The sequence below is a fragment of the Myxocyprinus asiaticus genome, chromosome 5, assembly GCF_019703515.2.
Source record: "Myxocyprinus asiaticus isolate MX2 ecotype Aquarium Trade chromosome 5, UBuf_Myxa_2, whole genome shotgun sequence".
NCBI lineage: Eukaryota > Metazoa > Chordata > Actinopteri > Cypriniformes > Catostomidae > Myxocyprinus > Myxocyprinus asiaticus.
In genome coordinates, this window is record NC_059348.1 from 33,048,882 (window position 1) to 33,063,293 (window position 14,412).

The 14,412-nt window shown below is 35.8% G+C and overlaps 1 protein-coding gene across 2 annotated transcripts; it reads left to right on the forward strand.

Annotated features, from left to right (window-relative positions):
* The first annotated feature begins 7,639 nt into the window (after positions 1–7,639).
* On the forward strand, positions 7,640–13,500 carry LOC127441057 (peptidase inhibitor 15-like). Of its 2 annotated transcripts, XR_007897269.1 has the most exons (7): positions 7,640–8,136; positions 9,362–9,480; positions 9,760–9,892; positions 9,984–10,099; positions 10,291–11,264; positions 12,475–12,550; positions 13,035–13,500. XR_007897269.1 is itself a non-coding variant. In XM_051698214.1 (5 exons), exons 1-5 carry the CDS (start codon positions 7,867–7,869, stop codon positions 10,424–10,426), a joined length of 774 nt encoding a protein of 257 aa, XP_051554174.1. In that variant the 5' UTR covers positions 7,640–7,866; the 3' UTR covers positions 10,427–11,525. The 2 variants fall into 2 exon arrangements, 1 of the variants encoding a protein (XP_051554174.1); XM_051698214.1 differs by lacking the exons at positions 12,475–12,550; positions 13,035–13,500 and having other exon boundaries at positions 10,291–11,525.
* Positions 13,501–14,412: the final 912 nt, after the last annotated feature.

Consider the following 14,412-nt stretch of genomic DNA (forward strand, 5'->3'; position numbering starts at 1 on the left):
TTAAAGGCTTGCATTTTTATACCATTTTATACCATTTTTAAACTACTACTGAAGCTCACTTAGCACAGTTTGTGTGAAACTTACTCAAATAAACACCAGCCCTATTGAGTCTACCATTAAGTCAAATACATGCAAAGGTGAAGTATAAGGTTCCAGATGTCCAATGTGAAATCTGGGTTCTGAAGCAAAACCAGTTGAGAACCACCGTTTTATACACTTTTTGTCCTTCATATGGGGAAATCATATCAGGAATATCCAGAAAAGAGCCTATGCTTTGTTGTTTGATATATCGTCATCCAAATTCTAATACAAATTTAAGGGATGAATTCTCAGAACTGCTCTCTGATCTGGTTTTAAAGTATGATAAAATGTGTCATTAAGGTATTCTTTTTTTAATTGTTTTAACTGCCAGTAAAAGTAATCAATTTCATATTATAGCTCCAGAAATTGTAGATAGATTTTTAGATTTTAGATTTTTCTGAACTAATACAGTAACTACTAACTGTCATTACACTAGATTTTTATTAAATACAGTTAATAATCTGATCAATCCTGTGTCTAGTGCTGCATTTTTGTCTGGTTGTAACACGTTTTTATCTTTTATTATCTTTTCTTTCTATTCTGAAGAAGCCCTCATTAGATCCTTCGGTTGCGAATAACTATAGATCAATCTCAAAATTACCTTTCATCTCTAAAACATTAGAGAAAGCTGTAGCTAAGCAACTGTTGGAGGTAGTGAAGGATAACAATATTTTTTGAAAAATTTCAGTCAAGATTTAGAGAAAACCAAAGCACAGAAACTACCCTTCTTATGGTGACCAAAGACTAATTGATGGTGGAGGATGCTGGAGAGTGCTCCATTTTAGTGTTTCTTGATTCAACTGCAGTGTTTGATACAGTTGATCATTCAGTTTTAATTGATACATTTAAGAGATGAGGGGGAATATCTGTGGTGGCTTTAGACTGGTTTGTTTCCTACTTGTCGAACAGGAAATTTGAAGTGTCTGTTGAAGATGAGTCATCCTCTTCAACAATTAATTGTGGTGTTCTGCAAGGATCCCTGTTAGGGCCAATTTTGTTTTCACTATATATGTTACGGTTACCGCTTGTTTGGGTGATTCGAAAATACAACATTAATTTTCATTGCTATGCAGATGAACTGCAGTTGCATTTTTCATTGAATCCCAATTATCTGATTAATTTCAATGTTCCTCAAGCATGCATAGCAGATATAAAATAACTGGATGGTATGTGATTTTCTTCAAATACTGATAAAACAGAGGTTGTTATAATCGGTCATGGTTTTTTAAAACAAATTATTGAGTTAGCACTTAGGTAGTGGTCCCAAATATTCAGCAGAAGGTGAGAAATTTTGATACAAATTTAGATTTTGAATATCGCATCAGGCAGTTAGTTCAGTCTTGTTTTTATCAGTTAAGGAACATTTCCAAGGTTAGACATGTCTTGAGTTTTAGGGATACAGAGAAGCTTTTACATGCTTTTTTTTTTTTCCACTTAGTGCAAAATGCTGCAGATAGACTTTTGACACAAATTAGTTCTTCAAATCATATTACTCCCATTTTCATTTATTTGCATTGGTTACCAATTCATTATAGGGTTGATTTTAAGGCATTATATGGTTTGGCTCCAGAATATTAAGCAGAACTTTTAAGACCTTAGAAAAAGTTAGATCTTTTGTCGTGAACTGTTGGCTGTTCCAAGATCAAGATGCAAAACTAAAGGTGATAAAGCTTTTGTAGTGAAGGCCCCATGATTATGGAACAGCCTGCCCTGGGATATAAGATCTGCTGAATCTGTGTCTGTTTTTAAGTCTCGTCAAAAAACTCATATATTGTATGTATTGCAAATCTGAGAAAGATATTGCTTTTATTATCACTCCAGCATCTCTGCACTTTGACATTCAGTTTTGCTAAGGTTTGCTGATACATTCTCTGTATTAATCTTATTCTTTGAAACAGAAAGCAAAGTAGCATTTGTTGATTGATTAGAAGTGTACTGTATGCCATGAGTTCTGATATAATACCAGCCAGTTACTGGGTCATGTTTTTTTTTTTTTTTTTTCAATATTTCTTTCTATTTCTTTCCTTTTTTAAAAAATAAATAAATAAAATAAACCAAAATTAAACTTTTTGTTTGAACACAGTAAAAACAATCCCTCTAGAATGCATAAGCAATAACATAAATTCCAAGAAAACCAGCAAATTCACAGTTCAGAGGAAGCTGGAAGTAAAGCTGAAGGGGGAGTGGGGTCATCTGTGCGTCACGTTGCTCTTACTCAGTTTCCACCTGCCAAAGAAAATGATATGCCTCTGAAGGGCTTCTTAACTTGGCTCCACACACATGCTGGCAAAAGGCTATTTGGACTCAATCACTGAACAGGTGCACCTGTATAATGAATAAGTCAATAAAAACAAACACAAAATCCATATCTTACTATCTAAAAAATACTTTCTACACCTAAACTAGATATTAGAGTTACTGGCTACACTCGAAAGCTTATTATGTATATAAAAACGCTTTTATCTCGTCATATAATGATTATGCAATATATCATCATGTAATGTTTTTGTAATGTTTCCATGAGACAGCATGCAAAATGCATCAAGCATAATGAGAATGGGTCCATAATTTTGACTCATTTACACATTTGCTTACAATTAATATGTTATAGAAGCATGAGAAATGACCACAACATTTCAAGATTTGACACTTTTTTGCTCTAACGAACAACTGATAAGGTTACTTTTCTCACCGTGCTATCCTATCCTTTTTGCCAATTAAATTTCAATTTAAGGGTCATTGACAAATAAGGTTGTCCGACGTGATAAAATGAGAAATCTTTTAAAATCTAGATCTTGACAATCTAGATATGTCAAGTTCATCAAAATGGGTCCCACTTTATATTAGGTGTCTTTAACTACTATGTAGTAACATTAAAATGCATAAAATAAACGTATTTATTGTGTAACTACATGTTGTTCTGCAAAATTCTCTCAAGATTCACATTTGCTGCTACTGATGTTGAGGTAAGGGTAGGTTTAGCGGTAGGGATAGGTTTAAGATTAGCGGTAAGGTGAACAGTGTAACTACAGATGTAATTAAATGCAGGTACTTTAAATGTAAGTACAATGCAACAACACGTATGTACATAAAAAGTAAGGCTACATTGTATCAAATACTTAAGTACATAGTAGTTGAAGACACCTAATATAAATTGGGTCCTAGAAATTTAATCTTTCTGTCCCTGAACAACAAAATGTGCATTTTTATAAAAATGGATATTCACCGATCAGCCACAACATTAAAACCACCTGCCTAATATTTTGTAGGTCCCCCTCGTGCTGCCAAAACAGTGCCAACCTGCATCTCATAATAGCATTCTGAGGTGCTATTCTTCTCACCACAATTACACAGAGCGGTTATCTGAGTTACCGTAGACTTTGTCAGTTCGAACCAGTCTGGCCATTATCTGTTGACCTCTCTCATCAACAAGGCATTTCCATCCGCAGAACTGCTGCTCACTGGATGCTGATTTCCTGGAATTTTCACACACAACAGTCTGTTGAATTTACTCCGAATGGTGCCAAAAACAAAAAACATCCAGTGAGGGGCAGTTCTGCAGATTGAAACGCCTTGTTTTGGCAGCACGAGGGGGACAAACACAACATTAGGCAGGAGGTTTTAATGTTGTGGCTGATCGGTGTATATCTCACAAACAGTCCCAAAAGTGTTTTCGCTGTCTTATTTTTTAATTTTATTTTTTGTCACATTACAACAGAATTGCTACCTGCATGTTGGTTACAAATAGTGGACAAATATTTTTTAAACTCATTAATAATATTTTAAAACAAAATGGTTGCTAGTTTTTGTTAAAGAAAAAATACTGAAGATTATTCCAAACTACTTATGCCAACATTTCTTTTCTTTACTTTTTTCTTTCAAGAATTTCAGCTTGTTATGACCAAAATGTCAAAGCGACATTAAACTCAGAATTTGAAAACATGTTACCGTCTTCTCAATTGCTTTGGCACAATCATCGAATGACTATTAAACTTCGTCAAACTATATGACTAACTATATGAACATTAGGTCATTTGTTCACATGACTATAGTCATTTATAATTGCTTTGGCACATAATGCATTGTAGATCATTGTAGAGTAAGCCTTGTAGATCAAAATAGTTTGCATTCATTTGCTAATGAATGATATTACTCTCAAATGCAATTATACACATGTTCATTATGTAAATCCCTACATGCTAAATAGAACAACCAATAATCACATTAACCTGTCACACATATATTAGATACATAATAGTTATGTGGTATTGTTGTAATAGTTGTCAGATGGATAGACTTAGGCTAGATGGGGAACAATTCAATTTCCTCACAATTTAGAGCAACCAAATGCAAATGCTGTCCAATTTAGCTGACAGGTGAAACTCATAACCTATCAGTTTTCAAACACATTTATACTGCAAGGGTAAGACTGAATTTCACAGCTGTGGAATATGGAGCAGGCAGGAGACAGACAGGGGCAAGAGCCTGCTCGTACAAGAGGAAGGGGCATTAGAGTGCGGGGTGGTATGGTGAAGGGGAGAGGAAGAGGGAGAGGGGGGTCACAGAGGACGAGGAAGAGCCAGAGAGAGGCAAAGGCACAGAGAAATCTCAAATGAGATAAGGGCAGGGTTGGGAGGGTTACTTTTGAAATGTATTCCACTACAGATTACAGAGTACATGCTGTAAAATATAATTTGTAATGTATTCCGTTAGATTACTCAAGGTCAGTAATGTATTCTAAATACTTTGGATTACTTCTTCAGCACTGGTAGATTTTTTCACCTTTTTTGATTATAAAAACTCTGCCAGTACAGTAAGACAAAATACACATGTTAAAAATACATTCTCTCAAAAACCTAAATATCTTATGCAGTGCTGTTTCTAAAACAAGATAAATCAAATTGATCTTGTTTTAAGGATGTTTTGATATTTTTACAAGAAACAATACAAAAATTATTGTGGAGTGGTGGTGGTGTAGTGGACTAAAGCACTGAATTGGTAAGCAGGAGGTTGTTGGTTCAATCCCCACAGCCACCACCATTGTGTCCTTGATTAAGGCACTTAATTCCAGGTTGCTCTAGGGGGATTGTCCCTATAATAAGGGTGCTCTAAATTGCATTGGTTAAGAGCATCTGCATAAATGTAAATGTATTGTCCTAATATCAAAGGTCTTACTAGAAAAAAAGCAATAATGATCCAACATGAATTTTCTTGATAAAAAAATATGATCGTGGCTGGTAACGTGCATGTAAAATGGCTAGAAATAGCATTTTTAGCGTAGCGTAAAGCTAACAATTTACACAAGATTTATTTCTATTTCTTCTGCTCCAAACGTACTTCAAACTTACTTCTCTGTCTGCTAGTATGAATGTAACACATCATAAGAAAATGTTTCACTGCTGTTCAAATGCACTTTGGATTACATCATATAGTATATGTATAAATGTTTTCCATCTGAAAGGACTAAATATTAAATGAAACAAATGACAATAAAATGCAAAGTAATCTCTTCAGTAATCAAAATACTGTATTCTAATTACCAATGATTTAAATTGTAACTGTAGTGGAATACAGTTACTTATATTTTGTATTTAAAATATGTAATCCTTTACATGTATTCCGTTACTCCCCATCCCTGGATATGGGTAACAATTATAGACCATGTCATCAACCACGGCCTAAGTATGATCAATTTTCACTACTCAACAAGAACTTGAAATTTGTAATATGGTCGTAGCAAACAATGCTATTAGTCTAAAAAATATTCAAAGTGCAGTCATACAAGATGACGGCATCTTTCAAAATGTCAACACCGTCAGCCTCTCCACAATTGATAGAGTGCTGAAGAGAAATCAGACTGCAATGAAGCAACTCTACAAGGTACCTTTTGAGAGGAATGTTGAGAGAGTGAAGGAGCTGAGGTACCAGAATGTATAGGTAAGAATTCATCATTGTACACTACACAGTGCTGTAATCTCCTTGTCTTTCAGTATTGACAAGTACAACCTGTATATGCAGAATATGTTACACAATGTGGGATATGTGTAACTGTATGATTTACAATATCTACTGTAAATTATTTCCTAAATTGCTTTACTATCGTTTATAGAGAGTAATGGAGCTGGAGGCTGATAAATCCCACACATTTTTGTGTATGTTGATGAGACAGGATTCAACTTGACCAAAGTCAGGAGACGTGGCCATAATATTATTGGTCACCGAGCCACTGTTGTTGTGCCAGGCCAGCGTGGAGGGAACATTACAATGTGTGCTGCCATATGTGGGAATGGTGTACTCAGCCACATTCCCATCATTGGGCCCTATAACACACAATGTCTCTTCAATTTCCTGGAAACTCTTTACATGGATCTCATTCCTGAGAATGAGAGGGGGTTGGTAAGAAATGACTTGCCAATGTACAGTATGTTATAGTTTGGGACAACGTATGTTTCCGTCGTTCAAATACAGTCAGGGAATGGTTTGTTGCCCACTCACGTTTTTTTGATGGAGTTTCTCCCACCATACTCCACATTCCTAAATCCCATTGAGGAGTTCTTTTCTGCATGGAGATGGAAGGTCTATGATCACCGTCCTCATGACCAGTTGTCCTTACTGGGTGCAATGGATGCTGGCTGTGAGGATATCACAGCAGATTGTTGTAGGGGGTGGCCGCGTCATGTCAAATGATTTTTCCATCGTTGCATGGCAAGGGAGGATATCAGGTGTGATGTAGATGAAATGTTGTTGCCAGACAGAGAGGAGAGACTGGAAGACCCATGAGGTTGATGAACTTGCAGCATATTTTCTTTTTTCTTGCACATATTGTAGTTCCTGAATTTTGCTGTTGTATATTTTTTTTTTTCTGTACAAACTTTCTTTACGTATTTTCGGTTGGCTGTAAAGTGTGTACATACAATGATGAGAAATGTTTGAATAAATGTTTTGTTGAAAGTATAGTGTGTGCAATGACTTTTTGACATCAATACTATTCAGCTGCCTACATATACAATGTTAGCAATTGTACAATATTACATAGTAGGTAACTATCACACTTTCAGAGTACACTGTCATTTGACAAGATGTCTTGGTCTAAGAAATGATAAAGGAACCTTTTGTTTTGATGACAATGATTTATTCATTGATGGATTTATTTACATTTGAAACATGAGTTCATTCTTTTGATTGAGTAATCACCTTTTGCAGGTCATATAGTGGTGTGGTGAATGTACCACGTGATGTGAGGATTGTTTTGACAATTGTAAGTTTGTTTCAGTAAATGTGCCAAATCGATTGAGAAAAACTGTCATTATAGTAGAGATCTATTGAAGTAAATGTTTTGTGTGAATGACATTTTTTTATGTATCTTTGAACAACATTAGTTAATCATTAGAGAATAAAACAAGAAGCTGACCACGTACCCTGTGCTTGTTGTTGGCGGGAAACAGTGTTGTGTTCAGGTGACCGGCGGGAAGCTAAGCACCTTGCCCTCGCCTCCTGAATCACAGCACAGTATAAAAGACAGAGGCAGCAGTGGACTGGATGGGGTTGGGAGATTTCCGTCAGGTTAACTGAGAGGCTCAGAGGCGCATCTGACAGAGCTGCTGTTTCAGCAAACATTTAATCTATAATACACGTATAGGGTACTATACAGTATTGATTGAGAAACTTTTTATAGCTTTTTTTAAAGAAAAAAAAATCTTTGCCGCCACTCTAAGGTGTAAATGTTCACGTGTATAATTTTTACTTGCAGATAATAAAATATTTGTCACCACTCACCACAGAGGGATGAAGAAAATCAACTTTTTTACCGACTTGCTTCTTTTATGCATAGCCAGTGATGCGAGCGCGTGGATCGTCAACAATGCGACTGACAAGCTCATTGGAGCCAAGATCACCGATATCAATATATCGGAAGTGGGGGATGAAGGATTGGCATCCATGCCCAGATCAAGGCGAAAACGTTACATTTCGCAGCGTGACATGATAGCTATTCTGGACTATCACAATAAGGTGCGAGCGAATGTTTTCCCACCTGCCGCCAACATGGAGTACATGGTAAGCAGCCCACTCATCCGTTGCCTCTTGTTAAATAAAGTCTGAGTATGCATTATAAATAACATTTTACCACTCAATATTAAAAATATATGTAGCCTAGCTGATTAGATTGGCACGCATTGCTGCGTTTACAGTAAGTCATTGGAGAGCTCCTCCTGCTGGATGCGATGAAATGTTACAATAACCTAATGTTACCTGTAATTGTACAACGTATCTCGTGTGCTAAGTGCAATAACCAAAAGGTCTCAGAATCAGACCTCGTTGTCTGTAAACTGTTGGGATGAGAAGTGCCTCCATGTATACTTTTTGTAAGTTATTTACTTTAACCCTAAGAGCCAAGTGGATACTGATCTTGAAATGAACATATTTTGCATTCTTCATATTTTGTTAATCATCACAACTGCAAAAAAAGAAAAAAAGATACAGAGAAAAAAAAAAAAACTTTTATTCATTGCACATAATTGCTTCTATTAAAGGGATAGTTCACTCAAAAATGAAAATTCTCTCATCATTTACTCATCCTCATGCCATCCCAGATGTGTATGACTTTCTTTCTTCTGCAGAACACAAATTAAGATTGTTAGAAGAATATTTCACCTCTGTAGGTCCATGCAATGCAAGGAAATAGTGACCAAAAATTTGAAGCTCCAAAAGCATAAAAGTAATACAGAAGACTCCAGAAGTCTTCTGACGTGATCCACTCGGTTTTGGGTGACAAACAGACCAAAATGTAACACATTTTTCACTGTACATCTTGCCATTGCAGTCTCTAGACACAATCATGATTTCATGCTCGATTACACTTCCTAGCTCTTGATGCATGTGTAGAGCGCTAGATAGTGCTAGGAAGTGTAATCGAGCTTGAAATCGTGATCACCAAGAGACTGCTGATGTCAAGATTTAGAGTGAGAAGTTATATTTTAAACTGATCTATATTTTATATTTTAATGAGTTATATTTTGGTCTGTTTCTCACCCAAAACCAATTGAATCTCTTCAGAAGACATGGATTAAACCACTGGAGTCTTATGGATTACTTTTATGTTACTTTTATGTGCTTTTTGGAGCATCAAAGTTCTGGTCACCATTTACTTGCATTGTATGGACCTACAGAGCTGAAATATTCGTTTGTGTTCTGCAGAAGAAAGAAAGTCAAACACATCTGGGATGGCATGAGGGTGAATAAATAATGGATTTTTATTTTTGGGTGAACTATTCCTTTAAAGGTTTGGGATGATGGCCTGGCCAGGTCTGCAGAAGCTTGGGCAGCAACCTGTATTTGGGAACATGGACCGTCATACCTTCTCCGATATCTGGGTCAGAACCTCTCAGTACAAACTGGCAAGTAAGTAAAGCAGTGCTTTGAGGTGAACAGTTGTTTGCCATTTATAGAGCACCCTCACATATCATTGTTGTTCTTTGAATAAAGAAGAATGGTGCTCATTTAAGACTTAAAATGTCACTTTGGCAATATTATCAAATTACAAATTTGAACAAGATTCAAGGCAATGGGCCAGACCAGAATTTTCTATTTTGGATGCAGTCCAGTGGATCCTGCTGTTTTCCTTTTTTCTTTTTAATATCTACTTCTGAACTGCAGCCAAATAATTTCTTCTCTCACCAGTTACCGCTCCATTCTTCAGCTGGTTAAACCATGGTATGATGAGGTCAGAGATTATGTGTTTCCATACCCACATGACTGCAATCCCCGCTGCCCGATGCACTGTTATGGACCCATGTGCACACATTACACACAAGTGAGTTTAGTCGCAAGTCATAATTCAAATTAAGTAAAGAGTAAGATACTCCACTGCTCTTACATGGCACTTTTTACTTTGGATGATACAGATGGTGTGGGCGTCAACAAACAGAGTTGGATGTGCCATTCAAACCTGTTACAATATGGTTGTGTGGGGTGCTGTGTGGAGGGAGGCAACATACTTGGTCTGCAATTATTCACCAAAGTTAGTCATGTTTTTATCTTTTATTTCAACTCTTGCCAGATCTTGCACACTGAGCACAGGATCTTAATTTGAGCACAGAGTGTACCATTCTCTCCAGTCTGTTGAATGCCAGCATATGACTAAGGCGTTATGCATGCCCATCTTACTAAAAAGGCTTTAGTGGTATATTTTTAACAAATCATATTTTGCAGGGGCAACTGGATTGGTGAAGCACCTTACAGAGTTGGTGTACCGTGCTCAGCCTGTCCTCCTAGCTATGGAGGTTCATGCAGCAACAACATTTGCTTTCCTGCCATCAACTCAAACTTCATGTACTGGTTTAAATAAGATGCCTACCATATCTTTAATGCTATTGAGTGATTGGAGTATTACAGTGGCTTACTGTGTATTCTTTTGGAACGTCTATGCATTTTCTACAGCAGATGTTGCTTTTTGTATGTGAGATTCCAAAAATGGTGCTAATGCCAATACAATCTTAACATCACTGTTTAAGACACAGCCATGCTCATGGATTAGATTAGTTATATTTTCCTCTGGTGAACAGATCAAGTCTGTGCTGGTGATCATTCTATGGGTTATACAACAAAGTTTACTGTATATTCCACTTTTTACATGCATTTTTTATAGTCCATAACCATCAATGTTTTTCCAAGGTGCTTAAACATAGAAAAATTCAAGATATATTTTGTTTAATGAAAAGATAACTTCGTACGAAGTGGTGACTGGAATGGCACAATTATAGCTGTCAGTGTTGTTTCAGTTGCAACTGCCACACTGTGGTTTTTGTAATGATAACTTTGAATGTATTTTCTGCATTTTTATTTGGTCATCAGAAAGCATGTAAAGTTCTCATACCTCTGTTTTGATAAATTGTGATGTATGTCTATGTGTGGGTGTTTTTGTGTATGTAACATTTAATTGTATAGATTGGGAATTGATGATAAATGATAATGAAACGGTGCTGTGCCAAATATTGTTACTCTGAATGTGATTTGCTTTTCTTTTCACATAATAATTGCTATATGATAATATCGTACTAGTTACAGTACACTTACATGATCTCAGATTGTGACCTCTTCCCTAATTCCCACATCCAAGTCTGTTTTATAGTTCTCTTGAGGGGAGGAAGTAGATCTAAGCTTGTCAAACCCTGTTAAGCTATGTTGTGAGTATATAATCTTTGTGAACATTTACGTAAACATGATTTTTTACCAGCATATTTGACCAAACAGTTTCCTCAATTAGTGACTCATTGAGATGGTTATTAACTTTATTGAACACCTGTACATTCCTAGCAGACAATAGCATAGTTATTGTTTATTTTTATTTTTTTATGAAAGAAAGGAAGATCATATGCCCTTAATTATATTACATATTGCACTGAGACTATTTGTTTAAGCCCAAATTGCAGTTTGTGTAGTTTAAGTCCTTCTACAGGTTATATGTTGAATTATACCAATAAAGAAGTCTTTACTTATGAGCATGTGTATTTTGGGATATGATTGTGTATGTGTGTGAAAAGAGATGCTGTTAAAGGGATAGTTTACATAAAAAAATTTAAATCTCTTATCATTTATTAACCCTTATGCCAACCCAGATGTGTATGGATTTCTTTCTTCTGCTGAACAGTCAAAGATTTTTGGAAGAATATCTCAGCTCTGTTGGTCCAGTCAACGTAAGTGAATGGTGGACAGAACTTTGAAGCAAAAAGCACATAAAGTCAGCATAAATGTAATCCAAACAACTCCAGTGGTTTAATCCATGTCTTCAGAAGTGATATGATAGGTGTGGGTGAGAAACTATCAATATTTAAGTCTTTTTTACGATAAATCTCTACTTTCACTTCAACATTCTTCTTTTGTTTTATGGTGATTCGCATTCTTTGTGCGTATTGCCACCTTCTGGTTGGGGCTATTCAAAGGTAGAGATTTATAGTAAAAAGGGACTTAAATATTGATCTGTTTCTCACCCAGACCTATTAAATTGCTTCAGAATACATGTATTTCACCACTCAATCTGTATGGATTGCTTTTATGCTGCCTTTATGTGCTTTTTGGAGCCTAAAAGTTCTGGCCACCATTCATGTGCATTGTATGGACCTACAGAGCTGTAATATTCTTCTAAAAATCTTTATTTGTGTTCTGCAGAAGAAAGAAAGTCATACACATCTGGAATGGCATGAGGGTGTGTAAATGATGAGAGAATTTTCATTTTTGGTTGAACTATTCCTTTAAACTATAGGTTTTAAGTTTAGTTTAGGTGGGAATTACACTTAAAACATTGTTCTTTGCAAAGGCAGAAAGACATTTATTTTAGTTCAGAGATATATTGGTTTCATTTGCATAAATATTTCCATTGCATCTTTTTTTCCTCAGAATGCAAGTTGGTAACTGATCTCCATTTGTATTCCATGCAAGAAAGGACGTGATAGGGGTTGGGAACAACAGGAGTGTGAGTAAATGACAGCATGAAGTTTTTCCTGGCACATGCCGCTCATTGTTTCACTATTTCTCCCAGAGGTCGCTACATCACGTTTACTGATTGTGAAACCTTTTGTCAATATATTTGTGTCTATGTCCAGCCAAATGGCTCCAGTTTTCTTGGAGAGTTCTCCACAGTTTCTCCTCATCTCCATTCTTCACGTGTGTGTGTGTGTGTGTGTGTGTGTTTTATTTCTTCTTTTATGTTCCACTAGTATTATTTTTAATGTGAGTCATTTGGTTAGTAGTATAATTTCAAGCTGTTTTCGGAACTGCAGGCCTCAGATATCATAGTTCAGAGACACCTGAACATATTCCTGATCACTGTGCAAGACTGATTTGGTGAAAACATTCTCAGAACTTTTGTATGTTGGTCAAGCTGGAACATCAATAGTGAATCAATTGTATGTTCCCATGGAAGAAAATAACACACCCTTATTTTTCTTACTTTACAGAACCTTAATATTGGCATTGGATCTGAGGGAAAGGAAACTGAAAGACTTCCCCCTCAGCGTCACGGAATAACAATTGTAATAATTAAGCTCTCACCTGAAAATATGCAGTGGATCAAACACTCTGCATTACCTGGGCCTGCTGAAAGGTCTACAGTTTTAATACCAAAGAAAAATGATCCTTTACCAGTTGCATGGCTGTTCTGCAGATATGCACATTGTAAAGTGTGCCTCTAAAGGGAAGTTTCACTCTTTCTGTACTAAAAGTACAAGAGAAATACCAGATTATTGTGTGATAAAGTAAGGAAAAGCTTGAAATTTAAATGCAAGCTCTGGAAATTAATTGTTAATATGTATTCAGTACAAATTTCATGTTCATGGAGTATTCTCAGTTCGTGGTGTTCAAAGTATCTATCTATGTATCCACTTAATGCCGCCATCTAGTGTTTTCTTGCCTTATGGCAAATGATTGCTTGTTTACTTTTGTTGATTGGTTGATTGGGTCTATTTACATTTCTTATATGTATCTTATATTATGAACATTATTAATGAATGTAGCACATATATCTAATATATCAGTAACACTCGTTGTCTTACAGTTTTTCTTAATCGCTTTGGCTCATTTTATGAAAAGTCTTAACATTCTCTAAACTGTAAGTGCAATTGTCACAGCTGTTTTATGGGACATCACAACTCTATTGCATGTCTGCAGAAATGTAGTAACTCACCCAAAACATTTAATTCATGCTTCAAAACCTAGTTATTGTGACAGTAAATTGGCCAATGCCACCAAAATGAAAAGTTTCTTTTTCGTCATCTTGTGAACCCTACTGGTCAGAATGTTTAGATGTTTTTTCACCATGGCAGTCAACCCTGGATATGTTTGTTATATACAAATTTCATTTTTGTTCTTATTTTTGTTGACACTGACTGCTTACTGTACAATACAAAGATGTCAGTTTTGTGTAGCTGAATGCTATTGTGTATCACACTGAGCTTTTTAGATAACGATTTCAACAGTAGGTAAAAGTTTACTGGGAAAAGTCAATACTGTACAATACTGCAGTACACAGAAAAATGATATGCACATTTGTATGTATACAGTGAATTTATTTTTGTAGCAATGTGTTACATGTTCACATGTCCATTTTTACACATGTCTTACATGTAAAGTCATATACAGTGAACAGAAAATTGCCACAAAATGGCATTCCTGCAAAAAACAAACAAAAAAACAAACAAACCCGCAACAATGAAAAAACATTCCATGTCATAGATATTTATGGAATATACATGTATGTCTGACAGATTTTGATAATTGAATGATAATTTTGCATGTGATGGCTCACACGATGAAAGAATGTTTAAAAGTTGTGAAGAG

Bases quoted from the DNA above. Each gene is read 5' to 3' on its own strand.
- LOC127441057 (XM_051698214.1), top strand. From the start codon at position 7,867: ATGAAGAAAATCAACTTTTTTACCGACTTGCTTCTTTTATGCATAGCC. The intron at 9,481-9,759 runs GTAAGTAAAGCA...TTCTCTCACCAG, and splicing joins CTCTCAGTACAAACTGGCAA to TTACCGCTCCATTCTTCAGC. The intron at 10,100-10,290 runs GTTAGTCATGTT...CATATTTTGCAG, and splicing joins GTCTGCAATTATTCACCAAA to GGGCAACTGGATTGGTGAAG.